We start from the raw sequence: 20,469 nt of genomic DNA on the forward strand, positions 1-20,469 counted from the left end.
GCATAACGACAAAACCAGACAAAACAGATGTCTGTCACTACAAAGGATAAGCTGTGTTTGTTTCAAATGGCCTTCTTTCTTCAAATGGCACAAACACGGCCTAGAATTAATCAAATATGCTTTTAATAGCTGCGTTAGCATGAAGTACCAGATTTCAGAGATGAATCACTCTTCTAGCAACAGCTTGGTAGCTTTGTAATGATTCCCACCTACTGTATGTGTCAAGCATGCACAATTTCTCAGGATGTTAAGAACACAGATGCTGTCATGATATGCTGTGGTAATAATGGCTGTCAAAAGGCTTGTAATCAAACCCTGTATCATACTCATCAGTCAGAATGAGGCCTTGAAGTGAAATATTTACCACATATATATAAACATGTACAATGCCTTCTATAATTAATGGCACCTTGCATGAAAATGAGCAAATTGTTGTTGTTTTTTAACACAAAGTTTTTTAAGTAGTGCATTTTTATTAAATCATCACCCTTATAATTAATACTGTGTATTGCCAAACATGCTGATAGTGTGCCTGAACATTAATATGTTTTTGGTTTCATCTGACTACAACATTTTGTGAAATGCTCTCAGGAAGGACTTCTTTCATGCTATGAAAGTGGCAACTAACAGATGATTTTGAGAGTCGACAGTCTCAACAGTGCACTAAAGCTGTCATCCTCCTTCTTACTGTGTGGAGTGACTATGTGATCACTGGTCCAATTCCTGACAATTTCCCATATGTTTCAGAAAATTGTTATTATGGTTCTAATTGTACTCAATGGTATTTTTGGTTGTTAATATATTTTTTTTATATCCATTGCCTGATTTGTGCAGGGCAAGCACATATTCTTTGGTTTTTCCCATGGTAATAGAGGACTTTTACATGTGTACAACCTCATATTTATACCCCACAGAAACAGGACAGAATTCCTAGTGACTGTGAGCAAATGACTAATAATATAGTTTGTTTGTTTGTTTGGTTTTTCCAAAAGGACAATTTGTTTGCATTTATTTATTCATCCTTTAAATTTGAATTACTGCTCATATTTATAAAGTTGCCAATAATTCTAAAGGCACTGCAAGTAAGCAGTTCACTATGAAACTATTCTGGCATATACAGCAAATCAAATTCATCAGACCAGTTGTCAAGCTGCGGTCCTGCGCACTTAAGCAACTGGCATTCATTTGGCAATGACAAAATGTCTGGGAAGACTTGTGATCATAGTGGATTGAGGAAGTTGATCATGTCATGCAGGCTAAACCCTTCAGAAGACTGGTGTAGAGATAAATCACATGTCAATCCACTGCAGTCAGGTGACGGGTAGTTACTGGGTGGGATGATGGTGTGCACAGCAGAGTACAGTTTCTACATTTCACACTTTTCACATGTGCATGACTAAGGCCATGGTGAAATGCTGGGTGGGTTAAAATAGTATATAAACACAGGGGCCTCTGAGTGAGCAGAAACCTGTGGTTTCTCTTGAAAAAATATATATAACTTAGATTTATTCATCTTAACAAACCCAAACAAAATGTGTACAAAATTTAGTTTAACTCTAGGGATTTAGGATGTTGTTGTGATTTTTGTGGCAGAAAATCCCCAAGAGCTGCTTGTCTGGCTTGACTGTATGCAGCCATAGTTAAAGTGCGATATCACATTCACTACGTTTACATGGACAGCAGTCATCTAATTACTGACCTTATTCTGAATAAGACAATATTGTGATTAAGGTGTTTACATGAGTTGCTTTTAGAATATTCCTTTCATGTTCCTGTTTTACACGTTATGATACATAGATCGATTAACGGCACACGTCATTACGTCCCCACGCCACGCCGTCTGACGTTCCCTCCAGAATTTCACGTATCGACATACAGTTCGTCTTCGTTATGGTACCGTATACAGTTTTGGGTGTTTCATTTTTAATTACACGAAAGCTTCAAGTGCAGTTAATTATTTGTCATGCTGTACGTGCAAATAGACGACTGCTTGAAGCCACAGGCTGCGTCCGAAAACGCGTACTTACCTACTATATAGTAGCCGAAACACATGTTTTTCACCTACTATATACATGTATTTCGCCTACTATATAGTAGGTCAGTACGTGGTTTGGGACGCAGCCGTGCTCTCTTGTTTGCCGTAAAACAGTTGCGCACTGCCGTGTGTGTACGTGTCCTGTCGCAAAATGCGGTGAAAACTCCCACACGACGTTAATAGTGTGATTAAGGTCTTTACATGTCTATAATGCACGTCGATAATGTGACTAAAACAGGAGTACTCCACATGTCTTAATTCGATTTGTGTTTACTTTGAGTATGACTTTAATCGGATTAAGATAATAGAAAAATTGCTGTCTACATGGTAGTTTCTTAATCAGAGTGTTGTCTTAATCAGGTTAATATTGGATTATTGTTGTCCATGTAAACATACTGGTGTATCTGTGAATGTCCCAAAAATGGCCAAGTTGTTATATTTAGTTACATTGCAATTTGGGAAAATTTTGTCAATTAAATATTCAACATATTCGTAAATATCCTTATATTTACTCGCTACCAAGGCAACGCTTTTACCTCCACTTTGTCCTCCATGTTTGTTTTTCTTGCTTGTCCCAAAAATTATGCGCTTAACGTCACAGCGTATGTTTCAAAATGGCTCAGAACGCCGTATGTTTCAAAATGGTACAAAAAAGACCAACAACAGAGCTTTTTAAAGGCCCACCCACCTTGTGGCCACTTCCCATGACATAATTACACAAAAATCTTGTGCTGGCACTTGAGAAAAAATGCCAAGTAAAAGGGGAGTCATGAGCTTGCAATATTCATTCACCAGAACATATTAAGATTAATAACAATGACTGTCAGTTATTTTAATAATAAAATAATAATAAAAAAACATTCCCTCTACTATAGCATCTTTAGCATTATTTTAAGTACCACATTATTTTGATTCTCTGACTGCACAATGATAGCTGCACAAAGGTTCTAGTGCTTTTCCCTTTCGAATACAAACCCACTGGTAGCATGTGATCAAGCTTCCCAAGGACAAATGCAACATTTTAAACAGCAGGAAAATTCCTTAGCCGGGTAGAATTTGATTTGCTGACGAAGGAACCAAGAGCAAAAGAACAAGCAGGTACCTGAGAGATACTGCATGATGGCCATATAACTCCCTCACGGCTACCAGGTCAGCCTCCAGCTGTGGGTGTTTGTGAAGTTCCCCATCATAATTCACCTGCTAGGGGCAAACCACACACACACGCACACGCACACACACACACACACACACACACACACACACACAGGTCAGGGGCAAACGTTGAGCCATAGGCAATAAAAGCAACAGTGAATTATTTAACTTTAGCCAAGAAACTCTGGGGAACTGAGGTCAGAACTTTTTCCACTTTGAGATACAAAGTTAAAATATGTCCTGAGATAACACCAACGATAAATTTATATGCTATCTTGAGGATGTTTTTATTCAATTCGGCACTGTGATGATGAAGGAAGCAGAACTTCAGGAACAGAGAAGGCGTTCGAAATCTCCCATGAGAGCCATGAATAATCTTTATGTTTGCTCAAAGCTAGTTAGTGGAAGTGTAGGACAGCAAGATGCATTTTGGCTCGGAGATGCCACTTATCAAACAGTCCATGAATAACAGTACATTGTAACTACCCAAATCCAACAGCAGAGCAGGTAGTTTTTTAAAGAATTCATCCTATATTTCTTCCTGAGATTCTCATAACATGTAATGCTACCATAATAATGTTTTAAACTGTTTTCAATTTAAAATACTTAAAGGAAATCTCAACCTGGAGGGACCGCATTCATTTTTATAATTAATGCGTGATCCTGGGTATCTAAGATTATTTTTGTAATGAAAATCTGAGGTGACATTTTTATTTTCAATTTATTGATCTGCTTTCACTTAATAGTTTTCTACATTACCCACAATTAGCCCTCGCTTCATCTCTAAAGCGAGCAATGCAGCAGCACTTTATTCCTTTCATCTGTCCAGAATGCTCATCTCATCTGTACACACTGCTCAAACAAATCAACTTCCTAACCTTCAATTTTCATGCTAATAACATTAATACCCTTGTTCTTGTTATCATCTGGATTGCTAGCTAGCATTCATTCTGTATTGCATTCTGGTGTCCAGCGTTCACAGCCTACACTACTTAAACAATGGATTTCTCATTTATATAACATTAAACATTATGGAAAATGGTGAGTGAGAAAAGAAGCTGTCTCTCTTTTTATTTTTGGAGCTAGCAGCAAAAACTGACCTTTTATTTAAACTACTTTTGTTTGAGATCACTGTACATTTTTCTCCTATTAAACATTATCGTAACAGTTCTAGCAGTGTTGCCCTGTAAAGTCAACGCAGCAGACAACTTCTAACAGAAATAACAAAACTACAACAATAACCAACAAAATAGCATAGTAACCGCTACGCATATCCCAAATATTTAAACAAAAACATATTTAATTTAACATCATTTTAATTTATGCGTTTTTTTTTTTTAAGCACTTGAGATCAACTCTTTTTACCAGATTGTGATGTCACACTCCACAGTGGTGGTTAATGGCTCATATGAAAGTAGACACTCACGGCTTTAAGAATTAGTAGTTTATCATATGTATTTCTTTTTTACCTAGCCTACTAGGTTTAAATGTTATCAATTTTATTGTGGAAGTTGTACACAGTGTTTTACTATCAAAAAAGCTTTAGCTGTGCTGTCCGTTTTGTCTCTGAACCAATCTTATTTTGGAGAGGTGTGAATTGTTTGCCCAGCAGGGGGCTCCCACTCCTCCCTTTTCCTATCGCCCTGCTCACCAGCAGCTAAACACAGAGTCACGATACTCTACACACAGAAACCCAGCAGTGGCCTGACTAATCTTATAACATTCTTGAGGTGATAAAATAATTAATTTCTTTATACTGATGGAAAATGTCGATTTCTTATCAGTTTTTATGCGCACAATATTATGGGCAATAATACAGAATCCCTATACAGTTCGCCTATAATCACAGGATGGTTTAAGCAACTTTTTATTTGCTCTAACATGGCTTCACCAAACTGCTACATAATTTCCACTTCTTATATTCATAACAAGTTAAGTTCGCAGATAGTCATACATCAGAGTGCCATTCATAAATCTTCCTTTCTTTAGCAAACCTATTTTGAGAACTTTTTGAGTTTAATCTTTGTGCAGTCAACTGTCCGAATGTTCCAGACAGCTAGAAAAACAAAGCTGGGGGAAATATGTTTAATACATTTTGCTGTCAGGATCTACAAATCTATTCTAATCAGCAACATTTATCTGTTTGCCTGTGCTCCGCTTCACTCACTTTGTCAAAATTAGCATATTTTAATTCATTCAAGGCAACAGCGAAGTAAATCTAGCAAAGTCAAGCTAAGCATATGTAGCTTTATCTACACGCTGTACTGTAATAAATCTGGTGAAATAAACAGGCACTCGATTTTTTTTTCCTATTATGACCAAACTACCATACTGAGCTCCTTGCATGCACCATCACCCGATCACCTCAGTGCTGAAATAAACCTTTTCCCCAGAGGATCTAAAGTGATGAGGATGATGATGATGATGATGATGTAGTCTGCAGTGAATGAACGTTTCCAGAACCACAATGGATGTCAGCGCTGTAATGGGGACACATTACTGTGAGCGAGTGCCAGTGTGCATTCACAGCCACAGTGGGCATTAGAGGATCCATATTCATCCAAATGACGGCTCACTAATCAGTCACAAAAGTCTGCCGTGAGTCTGGTTCACCGAGGGTAAATCGAGTTCACATGCCCTGGCTTAAATATAATGGATTTTCTCCAGTGAACCGGTATATGAGTCATTTAAAAAGGACTCGGTGGTGCAGGCATTCATATTTGTATGATGGAAACCTCTTACCTCCATTGATGAATGTACTAATAGCTTCATAGAGCAAAAAATTCTGAAGGGTTTTTGGCTTTGGCTGGTTACAAAATTCCTTTTAGTGTCTTGTCTTCACATTATTAATAAATAAGTGGATAAGTATGGACTGTAGTTAAAGTTCACAATACCACAAATGATAAGTATTACTTGTCATTCTGCATATGACTCAGATTCAATGCCCAAGATAAGCAGATTTCACATTCAAGCTATTAGTTTTTAGTTTGAGTTGCTCGGTGGACAAGTTAACAATGAGAAAAACAACAACTTGCAAAACAAAAGTTTTCAGTTGATACGTAGCTACTGTATGTTTAAACTGGTGTGACGCAGCTCAGTGCTGTAACTATAGTGTGTGCTTCCAAATCCCACCGCCTGCTGCACTACACACATCTGCAGAAGCGGCTGATAGAATGTTTTTTACTAGACAGATTAATTAGTGTACACGAATAACAAACAATCATTTCAGAATAAAGAACACGCAGGTACGTGGAAACAGTGACAAGACGAGTGGTCACCTTGTGGTTAAACATATCAAAAGAAAATAAAAATGCTATCCAGACTGGCAGTACATTTTATATCCGTTTACAGCCAAAACGCTGGCTAATGACTTGAGTGCCATGACAAGGATGCAAACACTGATGTGCTACATGATTGGATTCCATTCATCTTTATTGATTCACTCTTTAACTTAGTCAATTAGGTTTCTAGGTAACAAAAACATGGACTTGAGCAGCACAATTTTAGGTCATTTTCACATTATGCATGTTTGCTGCTGTCCAAATCCACTTGCAACCAAACTCAGAACACCTCATACAGGTTGTCTCGGATTTGGTACCATGGTGCGCTTCTCAGTCCGCATGACAGCTTTCACATTGCCAAATTTTCATGCGAACCGTGCTCTGTTTCAGACTAAACTGCCAGTGTGAAAGCCTCCTTACATGCCCAGTGGGCTAGCTAAAGAATGTATTAATAAGGGTTTTTATGTATTAATTTTAGGGTTTGCCATGTGTTAGGAAAACAAATATCTTGATATATTTGCAATCTGTTGTAAATAAACACTTATTTACACTTGCCTGACCACCATAGTAGAACTCTTCAGAGTCATTATCTCCTTCTGAATCCTCTTCTACGGTGTAATGGTACTGCAAAATAGAAACAAGTTATTAGCTATTACACCATGTAAAATTCATATTAACAAATGAATATCTGGGGTATTTCTCTTACCGGGTTTTTGTCAATCTGAAGCTTTGACTTGATGGAAAAACAGCTGTCATCGTTAGCTGTCCTTATCTCTGTAGAAAATATGAAAATCACTGATAATAATCTATGCCCACTGTGCTGTTTATCTAAGTTATGCTGCTACATTATAATATATATCAATCTTTTGGCAAGTATAGCATTAAATTAGTTGTTAGTTGTACTTTATTGTTCAGCCTTGGCTGAAAATTGGTCTTTGGCCACGCCATACAATCACAATACAATTAACGCTACACGACATCCACAATACATATAACAATACACAACATCCACTTTAACATCAAAAGCTAAAAATGTTCACATTTCCTACCCCTTATTCAGAAGACCTATTGCATTTGGTACAAAAGTTTCGTTATATATTGCTTTAATTGCTTTTGGTGTCCTATAACGATGACGAGATGGAAATAATTCAAAAACATGATTCAAAGGGTGTGCTGTATCTCAAGCTTTTCTCTGAACAGCAATTTCATATAATTGATCGACTGACTTTTGCTTGGATCCTATGATTTTACCTACCACTCTTGTCATTCAGTTTAATTTTACTATATTCACAAATGTAATTCTTCCGAACCACACAGTTATGTTATAGCCTAAAACACTTGCAATTAAACTAGTATAGACTCTTTGCAAAACAACCTGACTTACAGAAAATTCCCTCAGTTTCCTTAGCAGGAATAACCTCTGATTTACTTTCTTACAAATAAGAGCCACATTATCAGAGAAATTCAATTTACAGTCAATCATTGTTCCCAAATACTTAAAGGTCTTCACAATTCCAACAGATTGATCACATAAAGCTATTTCTGTTAGGGGCTCTAGGTGATTTAAAACCAATTCTTTTGTCTTACTGACATTTATCAATAAGGAACTTGCTTCACACCATTTTTCTAGTTTTAACACCTGCTCCTCATACTCAGAATTTACACAGTCTTTCCATAAAAGTGCCATGTCATCTGCATATCTGCATAATTTATAATTCTCACTCTGCATTCTTATTTCATTTGTATAAACAGAGAACAACAGAGGTTACAGAACACATCCTTGGGGTGCCCCCGGGTTTAAAAACATATTTGTTTTAACCCCCCGAGCAAAAACTCGTTGTGATGTATTTGTTAAAAAAATTTTATCCAATGAACTATTACTCCAACTATTTAAGAAAATGCAAGTATCTATTGCATTCTCTATTGCATTGACTTTGCACTAAAATTCATACTTCACTGCTAAATCAGTAGACGTATCCACAGTTACACTCCAGCACTGTGCTGCATATACAGAAAGTAAGCCTTGGATAACCCATCCACATTTAATCCAATAATCACGAAATACTAAATCTCGATATGTCTTGTGGTCTATATCTCGTTTCTTCTTCCTCGTCATCACTCCTGAGGCTTTATCTGCTGTGCTACAGATGATTAGCTATGCAGCTAATGACTTTAACAATCTAGCAGCTGTCTATATACAGTACTTTATGTCAGGCCAGGTCAAAATGGGGCCACTGAGGAAATGTATTTGGTCTAGAAATAGAAGTTAGGCTGATAAACATCTCTGAAGTTGAAATATAAAATGTATTATGTCTGGACAAAATTGTGCTGATAAACATCTCTGAAGCTGAAACATAAAATAGAGCTCTTGCTTTATTAAAATCAACAGTGGAAACACTGGGCTTATGACTCATAGGATTATGACTCTATACCATCTGCCATTTACAGACAGATGACACATTAAAGGAGAAACTGGTGGCTCTGTTATGCTGTAGAAACATTTTGTTGGTATGGTTTGTATCCACTTTTCCTGTTTAGAAGGCAGTACAGTGTTATTCTGACTGATCACCTTTTTTCCTGTGTTTAACATTTCTATCCTGAGGGGAACGGTGATTCTGGCCCCATCCACAGGCCACGAGGGCTCACTGAATGGTTTGATGAGGATGAAACCAATGTACATTAAATGCTATGACCTTTACAATTACCTGATCTCGACCCAAATGAACACCTATGGGAGATTTTGGAATGATATAGGTAGACAGTGCTCTCCACCCCCCTCGAAACAACAACTGAGGAAATATCTTTCAGTGTTCATCGCTCCAGTACATTTACAGAGACTTGGAGAATATCTGCCAAAGCTCACTGAAGCTGTTGAAGCCAACACTTTACTGACACCTTATATTGGATTTCTTTTCAGCTGTGTGCGATCTTGTGTATAAGTGATTATTATCTATGAGCTGCTTTGCAAGACCATTTCTATTTATATTTGTGGAAAAAAAAGCCAGTAGTTGCAGTAAGTATTTCAGATTTAAACAGCAGAAAAAGAGAAAACTATTAAACTCCAGGCTTAAACTGTATAATTAGTCCCAGAATGTATGACAATGTACCAATTTTCTGACTAACAGAAGATACTGGCCATCTGTGGTCTATTTAAGTTGCAAAAAAAAAAAAGTGCCCACTGAGAAACAATAATTATGTGAATTACTTCATAAACGAACAATCAATGAACTCAGGATAAGCTGCTGAATTTGAAATTACCATCTGGTTCAAAGTTTCATGCTCAATCAAATGGACATATTGAATAACAAAACTGAAATCAGCCTTCCTGTTGCAAATGAAGAGATTATTTCAATCACAGTAAATTAACACCATCTCCAGATGCCAAGGATTTTAAAATTAAAAGTCCAATTTTCAGTCTAATCTACAGAGTGCATTGTATATCACCATCGTTCAATTCTTTTACGCATTTGTTTCATTTTGTCACGTAACGGAGGTGAAGAATTTGCAGGTAAAACAGTTTAACGAAGTACAACAAAACCAAATAGACAATCAGGTACCACTTCAAAAACAGGGAAAGTTCAGGTGATGTGCAAACAGGTCAGAGAAAGCAAAGACGAAAACAGGAAACAATCAGAAACAAACCAGAATGACAAACACAATTAAACAGGCTTGGTATAGTCAGGAGTACTAGGACAAACTGAGCGTATACTTCGAAGTGAATGTAAGTGCTGAGAGTCCTTATATACTGTGAGTGTAGTGGTGCAGGTGATTGAGTCCAGGTGTGTGAGTACTGGGAAATAGAGTTTCTAGATTGTGACTATGTGACACATTTAACAAATTGAATTGATAACAAAAGAAACATAAGACATGGTATTCATTTCTATAATATCAGAAAGGCTTTACCTGTTGCAATTCTATGGAAAATAACTGGTATTGGATCTCTTGTGACTAATACATCATCGTTGTTTTCAGAGTTTGAGACGTATGTGTTGTCTGAAAGGGAAACAGCACACATAAATTAGTATTAACATGGAAGATAATCAACCAAACTAAGGCTATAATAAAGCCGTAATTAAGCAATTCTGATTAATCATGTTTACATGCACACAATAAGGACACAATAAACAGATGAACAGACCAAGATAATGGTCTCGTTGAATTTTGTAATACGTATCTATGTATAACACACAATTTATTTACTTGTAATGCATAATCAAATTAGCAATGTAAGTCAATGTTCCAGTCATGTTTCTTTAGACACTGCCCAATGACAAAAAGTCAAGTCATTTTCCTGTTGAACCAACTATCAACACTACTAAATGACATTTTTTCTCAACAATGTGCACTGATGTGCTGTTATAGGAAAATAATTAACGTCAGGGTGGTAACAGTAACTCCGCTTCACATCAGGCCACGGCGTCCTTGTTTTATTCCTTACTTTGGCTACTACAGCAACACACTAACAGTAACATCAGATAGAATTTAACTCCAATCCAACCTGTGGTTAATGATGTTAAAGCATTCTGCAGTAACAAAAAGTTCAATAATACCAGCAAGCATTAAGTTACAAGATTCAAGGGGAGTGCAATAACAAATATATGCACTAATGCACTTAGAATTGATGTACCAGTGTAATGACTGAGTAAAAGCAAAATGAACTGACCCTTTGGTGTGAAAAAAGGCTCAAATGTGCCCTTATGCTGAAGTGCTGGGCAATTCAGCAACAGCTACATTAACTGTGCTTTCACATGACATGTCCTACAGGAGCTTTTTTGGCAGGCCAATTATAGTTCATTGACCGAATTAAACACTGCCTAAAAGACTCCGGCTGCTTGTCATAGCAGTGCAGCAAAACTTGACATGACCTCTAAATATGCTGTTCATTAAGCCATGACAAGCAGAAGGAGAACGAGAAGGCAGCTAAAAGCCATTGTGGTTAATGAATATGTAACATCTACAGATTTCTTTGCCTTTATTTTATACATTCAGAGTTTGACATAATAGTTCAGGTGCAAACAATCAAAATAAATTCATATTCCTTGCATATAGCAATAATATACATGTGGAGCTTAAATAAACACGTCCACTGATCTTGTAGTTTCACTGCTTATGTAATATAGTGGTTCTCAAGCTTTTAGCCAAGGACCCCTTTAACTATGAAACAAATTCCACACACCGCCTCAGTATGGATTAATTTCATGAACATTATTATAATTTGTCCAATAATATTTTAGAACCTTTGGTGTTTGGACCCCTAAATATAATAACCTTGATAATATGGGTTGTGATTTCCACCACTCTAATGCTTCATGGACAGCTGGGGTCCCGGACCCCACTTTGAGAACCACTGATGTAAAAAAAAAAAAATAAATAATAATAATAATAATAATAATAATGAAATTAGAAAATACTTTACCTGGATAATCATCAGAGACATGTACAGAGTAGGACACACTGCGGAAATAGTAACAAAATACAAATCACACATATGATAAAGTAAATATACAGTATTATTTTTCTAAAATTAGAAACTGTAGGCTATTTACTGGTTAAAGGCAACTACAATGTTATAGTCAATCAAATCTAAACAAAATATAATTCACTCTAGCTCAGTCAATAAATATGTCAACATAATTATGGAACAAAAGAACAGATGATTTGTTTTTACAACTGATCCACTTAAGTCTCTGCTATAATGAAATGTACTCAGCTTTACTCAGCACTTTTTATTTTCTCATGCGACTTCAAGGATCAGCAGTGAAATCAACCAAGCATACCAACAGACATCCTTCTACCACCAGCTCTTCTTTATAATTAGAAGCTGTGTTTTACATATTTCCAAAGTTGCGCTATATCTGGTAATATGTAGGACAGTAATGTAGAGTAGATGTACAACATCAATTCCAAAAAAGTGGGGGCACTGTGTAAAATGTAAATAAATGCAATGAATGCAACGATATGCAAATATCACAAACCCATATGTTATTCAGAATAGAACATAGAAAACATATTAAATGTTTAAACTGAGTAAATGTACCATTTTAAGAAAACGCTAAGTAAGTGATACTAAAAAGAAACAGCTGGAGGAACATTTTGCAACTAATTAGGTTAATTGGCAAAAGGTCAGTAACATGATGGGGTATAAAAAGAGTTTCTTAGAGAGGCAGAGTCTCTCGAAAGTAAAGATGGGATGGAATCTGGATGGAAGCGTATGTTGCTCTAACACCTGTATATATGCATTGATATGTTTGATATGTTATTTATGTTTTATTCTGAATAACATACGGGTTTATGAGATTTGCAAATCATTGCATTTATCTACATTTTACACAGCGTCCCAACTTTTCTGGAATTGGGGTTGTAAATGGTGGATCCAGCTGTGGCTGGTATGAATGGGTTTGCAGGGCTATGCTGCCCGGTCTCAAAGATCAAATGACATCAGTTTAAAGTAATATTTTTGCCATATCAGATTATTTGCTCTTAATAAATGTCTTTGGATTATTTTGCATTTGGATGTCAAAGCAAACACCAGAACAAAAGCAGCTCTTATGTACACACTGTCCAATCAAACTGTGTGTCAGTTCACTGGCACAATCTGACAATTAACCAATAAATAAGACAAACTGGACAAAATCTTTCAGTCAGCTTTTAATATCCTTCCCTTTTGTAGTGAAGATATGACTGAAGTAGAGATTGGTTTGTTAGACAGACAGAAAACAAACCAAAAAGCATGGTTTGTTTTTAAAGGTTGTACTGTCTCACTGTAGAGAGGTGATTAACCTCTGTACAGCTGTAACAACTAAATAGTGGGCATATCTCAATCAGCTCCCTAGCTGCCTAGGTTGTGAATCAGTATATCGTGTACATGAGTTTGGGCACTGGTGAGGACCCTGGCTTACTACATATTGGGACACTCAATTTCTAGTCACATGACTACATGCTCGCATAGTAAAACATCAACAAAAATTAAAAACCTAAAAATATTTAAGTTTTATATGTCATATAAATTTGTTACCTTAATCACACACGTTTCTGTCATGTTACGTCAAGCAGGATCGTAGACTAGCTAGTGGATTTATTTATTTATTTTTCATTTTTAAACACTTAAAAGTCATTAGACTAGAAAAAATGTATAGTATGTAGAACGTCAAATTGAGTTAAAAATTGTTAACGTAAGTAATCGCTTGAGAGCTACAACAATGATAACAAGCTGCTTACATTTGTAGGTGGAAGTTGGCTGAGAGTTCGTCCCTCATTTTTTTCAAGCTAAAAGGCTTCAGAAAACATAACGACAACATAGTGAGCATCGATGCTCTATGATTTTTGCGGTGCATTGTGGGATTTTTCGCAGCGCGAACATTCCAGAGCACTGGAAGGATTTTGCGATTGAGACAGCCCATAAAATGGCTGACTCCGTGATCAGTGCCCTGACTGAACTGACTGAGAGGTACCCAGTGTCTCCATTACATGTTTCTTCAAGTTACTGTACTGCTAAATGGCTAAGATGGCAACATCCAATTGTGTGGATTTCAAGATTTCTTCAACATTTGCACTTTGTCTTGTAGTTAACAACTAATGCTTTGTGAGAGAATGTTTAAGCCTAGTTATCAACTTCGGTGAGTGTGCTAAAAAATACTTAGGACAGCAATTTCACAAGAATAAATAGTCTCATAAACTAAAAAAGGCCTAAGCTCCGTTGTGTTTGAATGCACTATATCAAAATAGTGTGTCTGCTTGTGCAACTAATTAATGGGCTCATATTCAGGTGTATAATGAGCCAGGAAAAAAGAATGGGAAAAGTTTCCAAAAAAGCACATTAAAGATGTATGAGCCCTCTAGGTTTTTATTGTAAAAAGCCAAGAACAAGCGACTGTTAGCACCAAGGCCACAATATATTTTTGAGGGTGCTATAAAATGTTGGCAGACACCCAAGAGCTCAAATTATCTCAAAGTAACTGATAACTTCATGTGGAATGGAAAGTGAGAGACAAACTGAGGTATTAAATAGTGGAAACAGATTATTACGAGAAAGCGATTTGCTTAAACTCAGTACCCCTATGAGTCCTTCAGGATTTCTACCGAATGAAGATTATTAGAAGAGATTATTTAAAGCGTCTGTGGAAGAACAGAAAATTTTCTGTCCCGTATTATTTAATTTTCTGCTACTTTTTTGATTCTACACGGTGCTGCTAGTCTACAATTCAAGAAGTATCACTGCACAATTACACACAGAATACTACTAAATACTGGCCATCTGGTTTGACAAGCATTAAAAATGAACCTTTTCTGCTGAATTGCCACTGTGATCAACAAAAGAAGAAAAGCCTTAAAGCATGTCACAAAAATCTTTTAGAATTTGGAAATGAAACTGATTTCCAGGTAATCTTTTAAAGATGAGGGAATAAATGACGATCAGCTGAGACGTAATGTCAGCAAGCCACATTAACGTCATATGGGGAAATTCAGGAGGATGGGAAAACGTCTGAGTTATGCATGTAACCCTGTTCTCTGAGAAGGGAACAAGACATTGTGTGAGCTTCACGTTGTGGAAAGCGCCCTGGCGCATGACCGGCATCTGAAGCTTGTGTGAAATCAAGCCTATTTATAGGCCTGTCGTGATCAGGTGACGTGGCAATTAAGCGCGTCGCGTGATATAATACAGCACCTGTGAACCACGTTGTCGGCCTCTATTATCTGAAGCGAAGATACAATTCACAGGCATACCCTAGAATGATAAAGCTAAGCAATGTCTTGTTCCCTTCTCAGGGAACAGGGTTACATGCGTAACCCAGACGTTCCCTTTCAACGGGAACTCAACATTGCGTGGGAATGAGAATACCCACTCTGACATACTGAGGATAGGGCCTGTTCAAAAGAAACAAGCCCTAGGGTCACTGCAAGACACTCGAGCCTGGGGTGGAATGATTTCCACCTGCCATCCCCCCGTGATGAAACGGGAGCAAGGCGTGACACATTTCGTGAAATCTTTCTCACTCATACTTTTCTCCTTTTTTTTCTTTTTTTTTAGAGGTACAGAAAAGTAAAGAGATTTTACTTTTTTTGAAAAAACAGAGCGGAAATGCAGAGTCTTTTGCGAGCGTTCACACAAAGACCGACATACAGTCTCGCTGAAGATAATAAGTCTGGCGGCATAGTTCACAGGTGCCGTTTTATATCACATGACACGCTTAATTGCCACTTAATAAATCACGGCAGGCATGATGTCACACAAACTTCAGATGTTGGTCACACACAAGGGCACTTCCATAGCGTGAAGCTCATGCAACGTTGCGTTTCCTTTGAAAGAGAACTCCCCATCCTCACACACTGCCGTTTCAATTACAGTTTTAGATAAAAACTGAGGTTCTAGTAGTTTTTATCTCACATTATCTAGAATTCGCATATAGCTTCCTAATCTTTAAGAGGGCTGAAGTAGGTGGTGGAATTTATCAGATATAATTGATCATAAACATTTATATAAACAAATATTATTGTATGACCTATGTATATTTTCTTTCTATGACTTTATCTTTTCTTTTGATGCAGGCATGTTTATGTTGTCAATGCACCATTGCTGAGATTTGCTCTGTGCTGTCTGAAAGCACTCAAAATTCCAACATGGAAATTCCCACTCAGAGGTCCACGTGAACGATCTTCATAAGATCTGGTAACCAAAGTCTCAGCAAAAAGCAACAGGGCAAATTTCTATGTGCTGGCATGGATTCTAATTAATTCCTATCTGCAATTTCAGTGGTAGAAAAAAACTGTTAATTATAATCTCTCTCTACTCACTCATAGTGAAAGTACCGGATGAAACTGATGAAAGCAGTGATGCACCTGCTGTGTGTGCTGTAATTTTTTCCCCCCACAGCTGTAAGGGAAATCTCTGTGTTTTCCAAAAGAATACAGGTGAGTATCTGTGCTACAGTTTCAAACTTTGTGTGTCTTTGTTCAACATGTAGAGTCCACTCTAGCCTCATGCAAAACAATGCAAGGAAACAAGCCACCCACGACACCCACTGCTGGTGTGTATATATGTTACGTCCGCATGGGTTTTTCTTTAAAGCAGTGGAAGAGTGGAGTAACATCTCACAGCAAGAACTGACAAATAGAACTGTCCAGTCCATGAGGATGAGATGCACTGTTGTACTTACAGCAGCTGGTGGCCACCAGATACTGATATATACATATATATATATATAGTACTGTGCAAAACTCTTAGATACACTTTTTTTTGTACTACCTTTATTGATTTTTATTTTATGACTTCTACATTATGAAGTCGGTACAAAAACATTTTAGATTTCCAAACATTAGTTTTCCAGCACAAAATGAAATGTTACAGAAAAATGTTTGTACGTCAGTAAAGAGAGCAGCAGATTATGTAAGAGACACTTTTCAGACAAAAACATAATGAAGGCTGCTGGGTTTTGCTGCAAAAATAAGAAGCAAGTACAACAGTCAAAGTCTCCAGAAGAACCGTGTCTGGTTCTACAAGATGCTCAATAAAACTCACAGCTCATTTCCTTATAAAAGTGCACACATTATACCTGTGACTACTAATTTATTTTTTAAGAAAAGCGTCATCAAACCAAATACTGACTTTGTTTCATTTATTACTGTTTACTGCTCTTTATAGTATTTTTTTAATATAGAAACATTTAATTTCATTATTTCTGAAGGCATCTCTGCTCTATAGCATTTATTTGCAAGACTTTTGCACAGTACTGTGTGTGTGTGTATGTGTGTGTGTGTGTGTGTATATATATATAAATAGGGGGCATGGTGGCTTAGTGGTAAGCACATTTGCCTCACACCTCTGGGGTTTGGGGTTCAAAGACATGGACTGTACACTGACTGGCATCTCCAAATTGTCCATCGTGTGTGAATGGGTGTGCATTTATGCCCTACGATGGGTTGATACTGCCCACCTTGTGCCCCGAGTCCGAGACATGATTTGCAAAACTGTTCAGCACAATTAAAAAATTTTCGGGTAAACGAATTCCCTGAGTGAAATCACTTGTATAGACAGTTCTGAAGAGAGAGCTGTACACAGCAACAGTGAAGACACCGGATGTCACCGCTAAAAAAAAAAAAAAAGGGAACTAAACCCATGAAAATACAGGGGTATTAAATGAACGTTAAATATCTTATACACTACTTTTCCAACATTACACCATCAGTAACTATCATTACTATTGTAATATATAAAGAAATCACATTTTCTATACATGCTCGATTCTTTCACTGAGGTTCTAAAATGGTCTCATATTATTATGAGTAAGTAATAACACACAACGGACCATGTGGTTAAATGAAAATATGGCCTGAAGTGGATTGTTTTATTCCACTTATACTACAGCAATTTGCCAACAGTTACAATGTTTAATTTATTAAGGAACAACACACATGCATTTTATCGGTTTATAGTTTGATTTAATTTTGTGGAACATGCACAAGAAAGGTTAGTTCCTGTTATCATGTACAACGATAAACAGTTCTCTCACAAACACCACGTTTTCTCTCTCTTTCTCGCTCTCAAAAACCACAGAAACTAGAAAGTGTCAATTCATTTGTCCTGAAGACTTTCTTGTGCTGAGAAACTTTGCAAAGCACTGTGACTGTTTCAAAACCCTGACACTAGAGACTCCGTCCATCCAACCATCCATCCATCTTCTACCGCTTAATCCTTTTCAGGGTCACGGGGAACCTGGAACCTATCCCAGGGAGCATCGGGCACAAGGCGGGGTACACCCTGGACAGGGTGCCAGTCCATCACAGGGAGAGACTCCGTCCATAAACGTTAAATAAAGGTCTTCTAACAAAAAAACTTCGTCAACGAATACACATTTTTCTTTGTTAAACAACACATTTAACAGTCTTTTGTCTATTAATGTATTAGTCTTAATTATGTGGAGCGTCCACCATACAAGTCCCTGTTTATGGGCTGTTACTATGGGAACAATAACGTGTTAGAATGAGCGTATTGATATCAAACTACTGTTAGTATGTTACAGAAAGAACTGCTCTCTGAGCCGTGCTGTTATACAAAAATAATGCACCCCTTCTGACCAATCAGATTAGAGAATTCAATTAAAAAGACTAGGCTAGCTATGAGAAAGTCACATAACGGTGAGATCTGGGGGTGTGAAACTTACAGGGTAAACCTGTCAGAACAGCACTGTATGGAGATGATAGTTGGTTGTTCCACCTTCATCCTCAAAGTGTACCTTCTAATCCTCAAGACAGAGGCATAGGTATATAGTACCTTCATATCTGTATATAACTATCTTTTTTTATACACCTGAAGAACTAGGACAATCTTTCAAGCCACAAAACATAACAACATATTGTACGAGAAAGGTTTGTTTGAAAATAGTGGTCAGTGTGAGCATCTGTGGAATATTTTAAAATGCAGTACTACCCCTCTTTTGTTACAATACACCGAAACAACAGAAAGTTGGGAGAAATAAGATGAAAGCAGAAATGAAATGTGATCTGTGCTCTAGCTCTCACTGGCTTGATTAAGTCTTCTCACCTGCTCAGCCTCACAGATTCACCAATGGTGTTTCATTAGAGAGTTTTAAGAGACGTGAAAGTGTTGTACACACCAATCACATTACATTATAATCATGAGGTGTGTAAGATCCTATTTCTATGGCCCCCCCTTTGTTCTCAGCTGCAGTTCTCTGTGAAAGCCATAATGCTCAGCCCTGCGGCGTCCAGAGCTCATAACCGTGACCGAAATTGGACTTGATGAAATTAGCGCTCAGTGAGAACCCATAAAAAGCATTGATGAAATATGTGTCGTAGTCATTGACGCTTCTCCTGAGCCCTGCAAGCAAGTCAGCAACGATAAGTACAAACTGGAGTTTTGCTGTGGGGGTTAACTGTTATCATTGGGTTATCAGTAGGAATTGTGTCTGCACCTGTGTTACTCTTGTGTAAATTCGCTGTAAGGGTCTGTAAACAAAAAAAATAGGCAATAATATATTTCAGATTTGTCAGGTTCAAGAGTTTAGCACATCTGGTTAAACTGATTACAAACATAGAGAAAAGCAATCTCTGGTTCACCTGAAAACGAAGTCTAAGGTTTGCCTCAAGTGAACGCTGATGTTTAAAAGCTATCTGGCTCCGTCTGTCAAGTCACAAACTGATCACAATGAGCTCTTTGGGGAGTGATTGCTTAAACTTAGAGCATCTATATAGCAACACATATAATTGTGCATCTGAGCCACAATTTAGGAGGAATTCTTCCTCCTGTTGCCCACAAAACATCCCATTCTGGGTGTGGCTTCACATGTCCAGGCCAAGTCTGAAAGACCTTACAGTAATAATACACGTGCAGAGTTGCCAACACAGCTAACAAAAAAACCCTAGCATATGCCAGTGCACACTTTTGTTCCAGATGTGCATCAAGCACGGTAACAACACAACAATGTGAAAGTCCAACGTACTTAATAATATGCAGCTCCATTTTTTTTTAATGTCCAAAGACATGACAGTCCCGCCCACTTGTTTTCTATTGGTTCGTGAAGCAAAGGGTTTAGAATTCACAGGTCAACGTCTACCTAAAGTCAGCATAAAGTGAAAGCAAACACTAACAGAAACAAATACACATACAGTATCTCACAAAAGTGAGTACACCCCTCACATTTTTGTAAATATTTGATTATATCTTTTCATGTGACAACACTGAAGAAATGACACTTTGCTACAATGTAAAGTAGTGCGTGTACAGCTTGTGTAACAGTGTGAATTTGCTGTCCCCCCAAAATAACTCAACACACAGCCATTAATGTCTAAACCACTGGCAACAAAAGTGAGTACACCCCTAAGTGAAAATGTCCAAATTGGGCCCAAAGTGTCAATATTTTGTGTGGCCACCATTATTTTCCAGCACTGCCTTAACCCTCTTGGGCATGGAGTTCACCAGAGCTTCACAGGTTGCCACTGGAGTCCTCTTCCACTCCTCCATGACGACATCACGGAGCTGGTGGA

At 37.4% G+C, this 20,469-nt stretch overlaps 1 protein-coding gene and 1 long non-coding RNA gene across 8 annotated transcripts in view; both read right to left on the reverse strand.

Moving 5' to 3' along the window:
* parp8 (poly (ADP-ribose) polymerase family, member 8) overlaps positions 1 to 20,469 on the reverse strand; it is a 48,929-nt gene that overhangs the window by 12,257 nt on the left and 16,203 nt on the right. For 6 of the 7 annotated variants that reach the window (XR_008384330.1, XR_008384329.1, XR_008384328.1 and 3 more), the window contains exons 4-8: positions 11,885 to 11,922; positions 10,372 to 10,461; positions 7,175 to 7,242; positions 7,024 to 7,092; positions 3,138 to 3,235 (exon numbers count right to left, since the gene is read on the reverse strand). Coding sequence is in view for 4 of the 7 variants with exons in the window: in XM_053610251.1 (XP_053466226.1) it covers positions 3,138 to 3,235; positions 7,024 to 7,092; positions 7,175 to 7,242; positions 10,372 to 10,461; positions 11,885 to 11,922 (363 nt within the window). In the remaining 3 variants the exon portion in view is untranslated. The remainder of the gene's footprint in view (positions 1 to 3,137; positions 3,236 to 7,023; positions 7,093 to 7,174; positions 7,243 to 10,371; positions 10,462 to 11,884; positions 11,923 to 20,469) is intronic. The other variant, XM_053610253.1, reaches the window with a different exon arrangement.
* On the reverse strand, positions 13,802 to 19,991 carry LOC128598985 (uncharacterized). The gene is made up of 3 exons (XR_008384331.1): positions 19,543 to 19,991; positions 19,398 to 19,431; positions 13,802 to 19,303 (listed from the first exon to the last, which is right to left on the reverse strand). It is a non-coding gene; the product is annotated as an uncharacterized LOC128598985 (long non-coding RNA).

Source organism: Ictalurus furcatus, chromosome 22 (assembly GCF_023375685.1).
Source record: "Ictalurus furcatus strain D&B chromosome 22, Billie_1.0, whole genome shotgun sequence".
Taxonomy (NCBI): domain Eukaryota; kingdom Metazoa; phylum Chordata; class Actinopteri; order Siluriformes; family Ictaluridae; genus Ictalurus; species Ictalurus furcatus.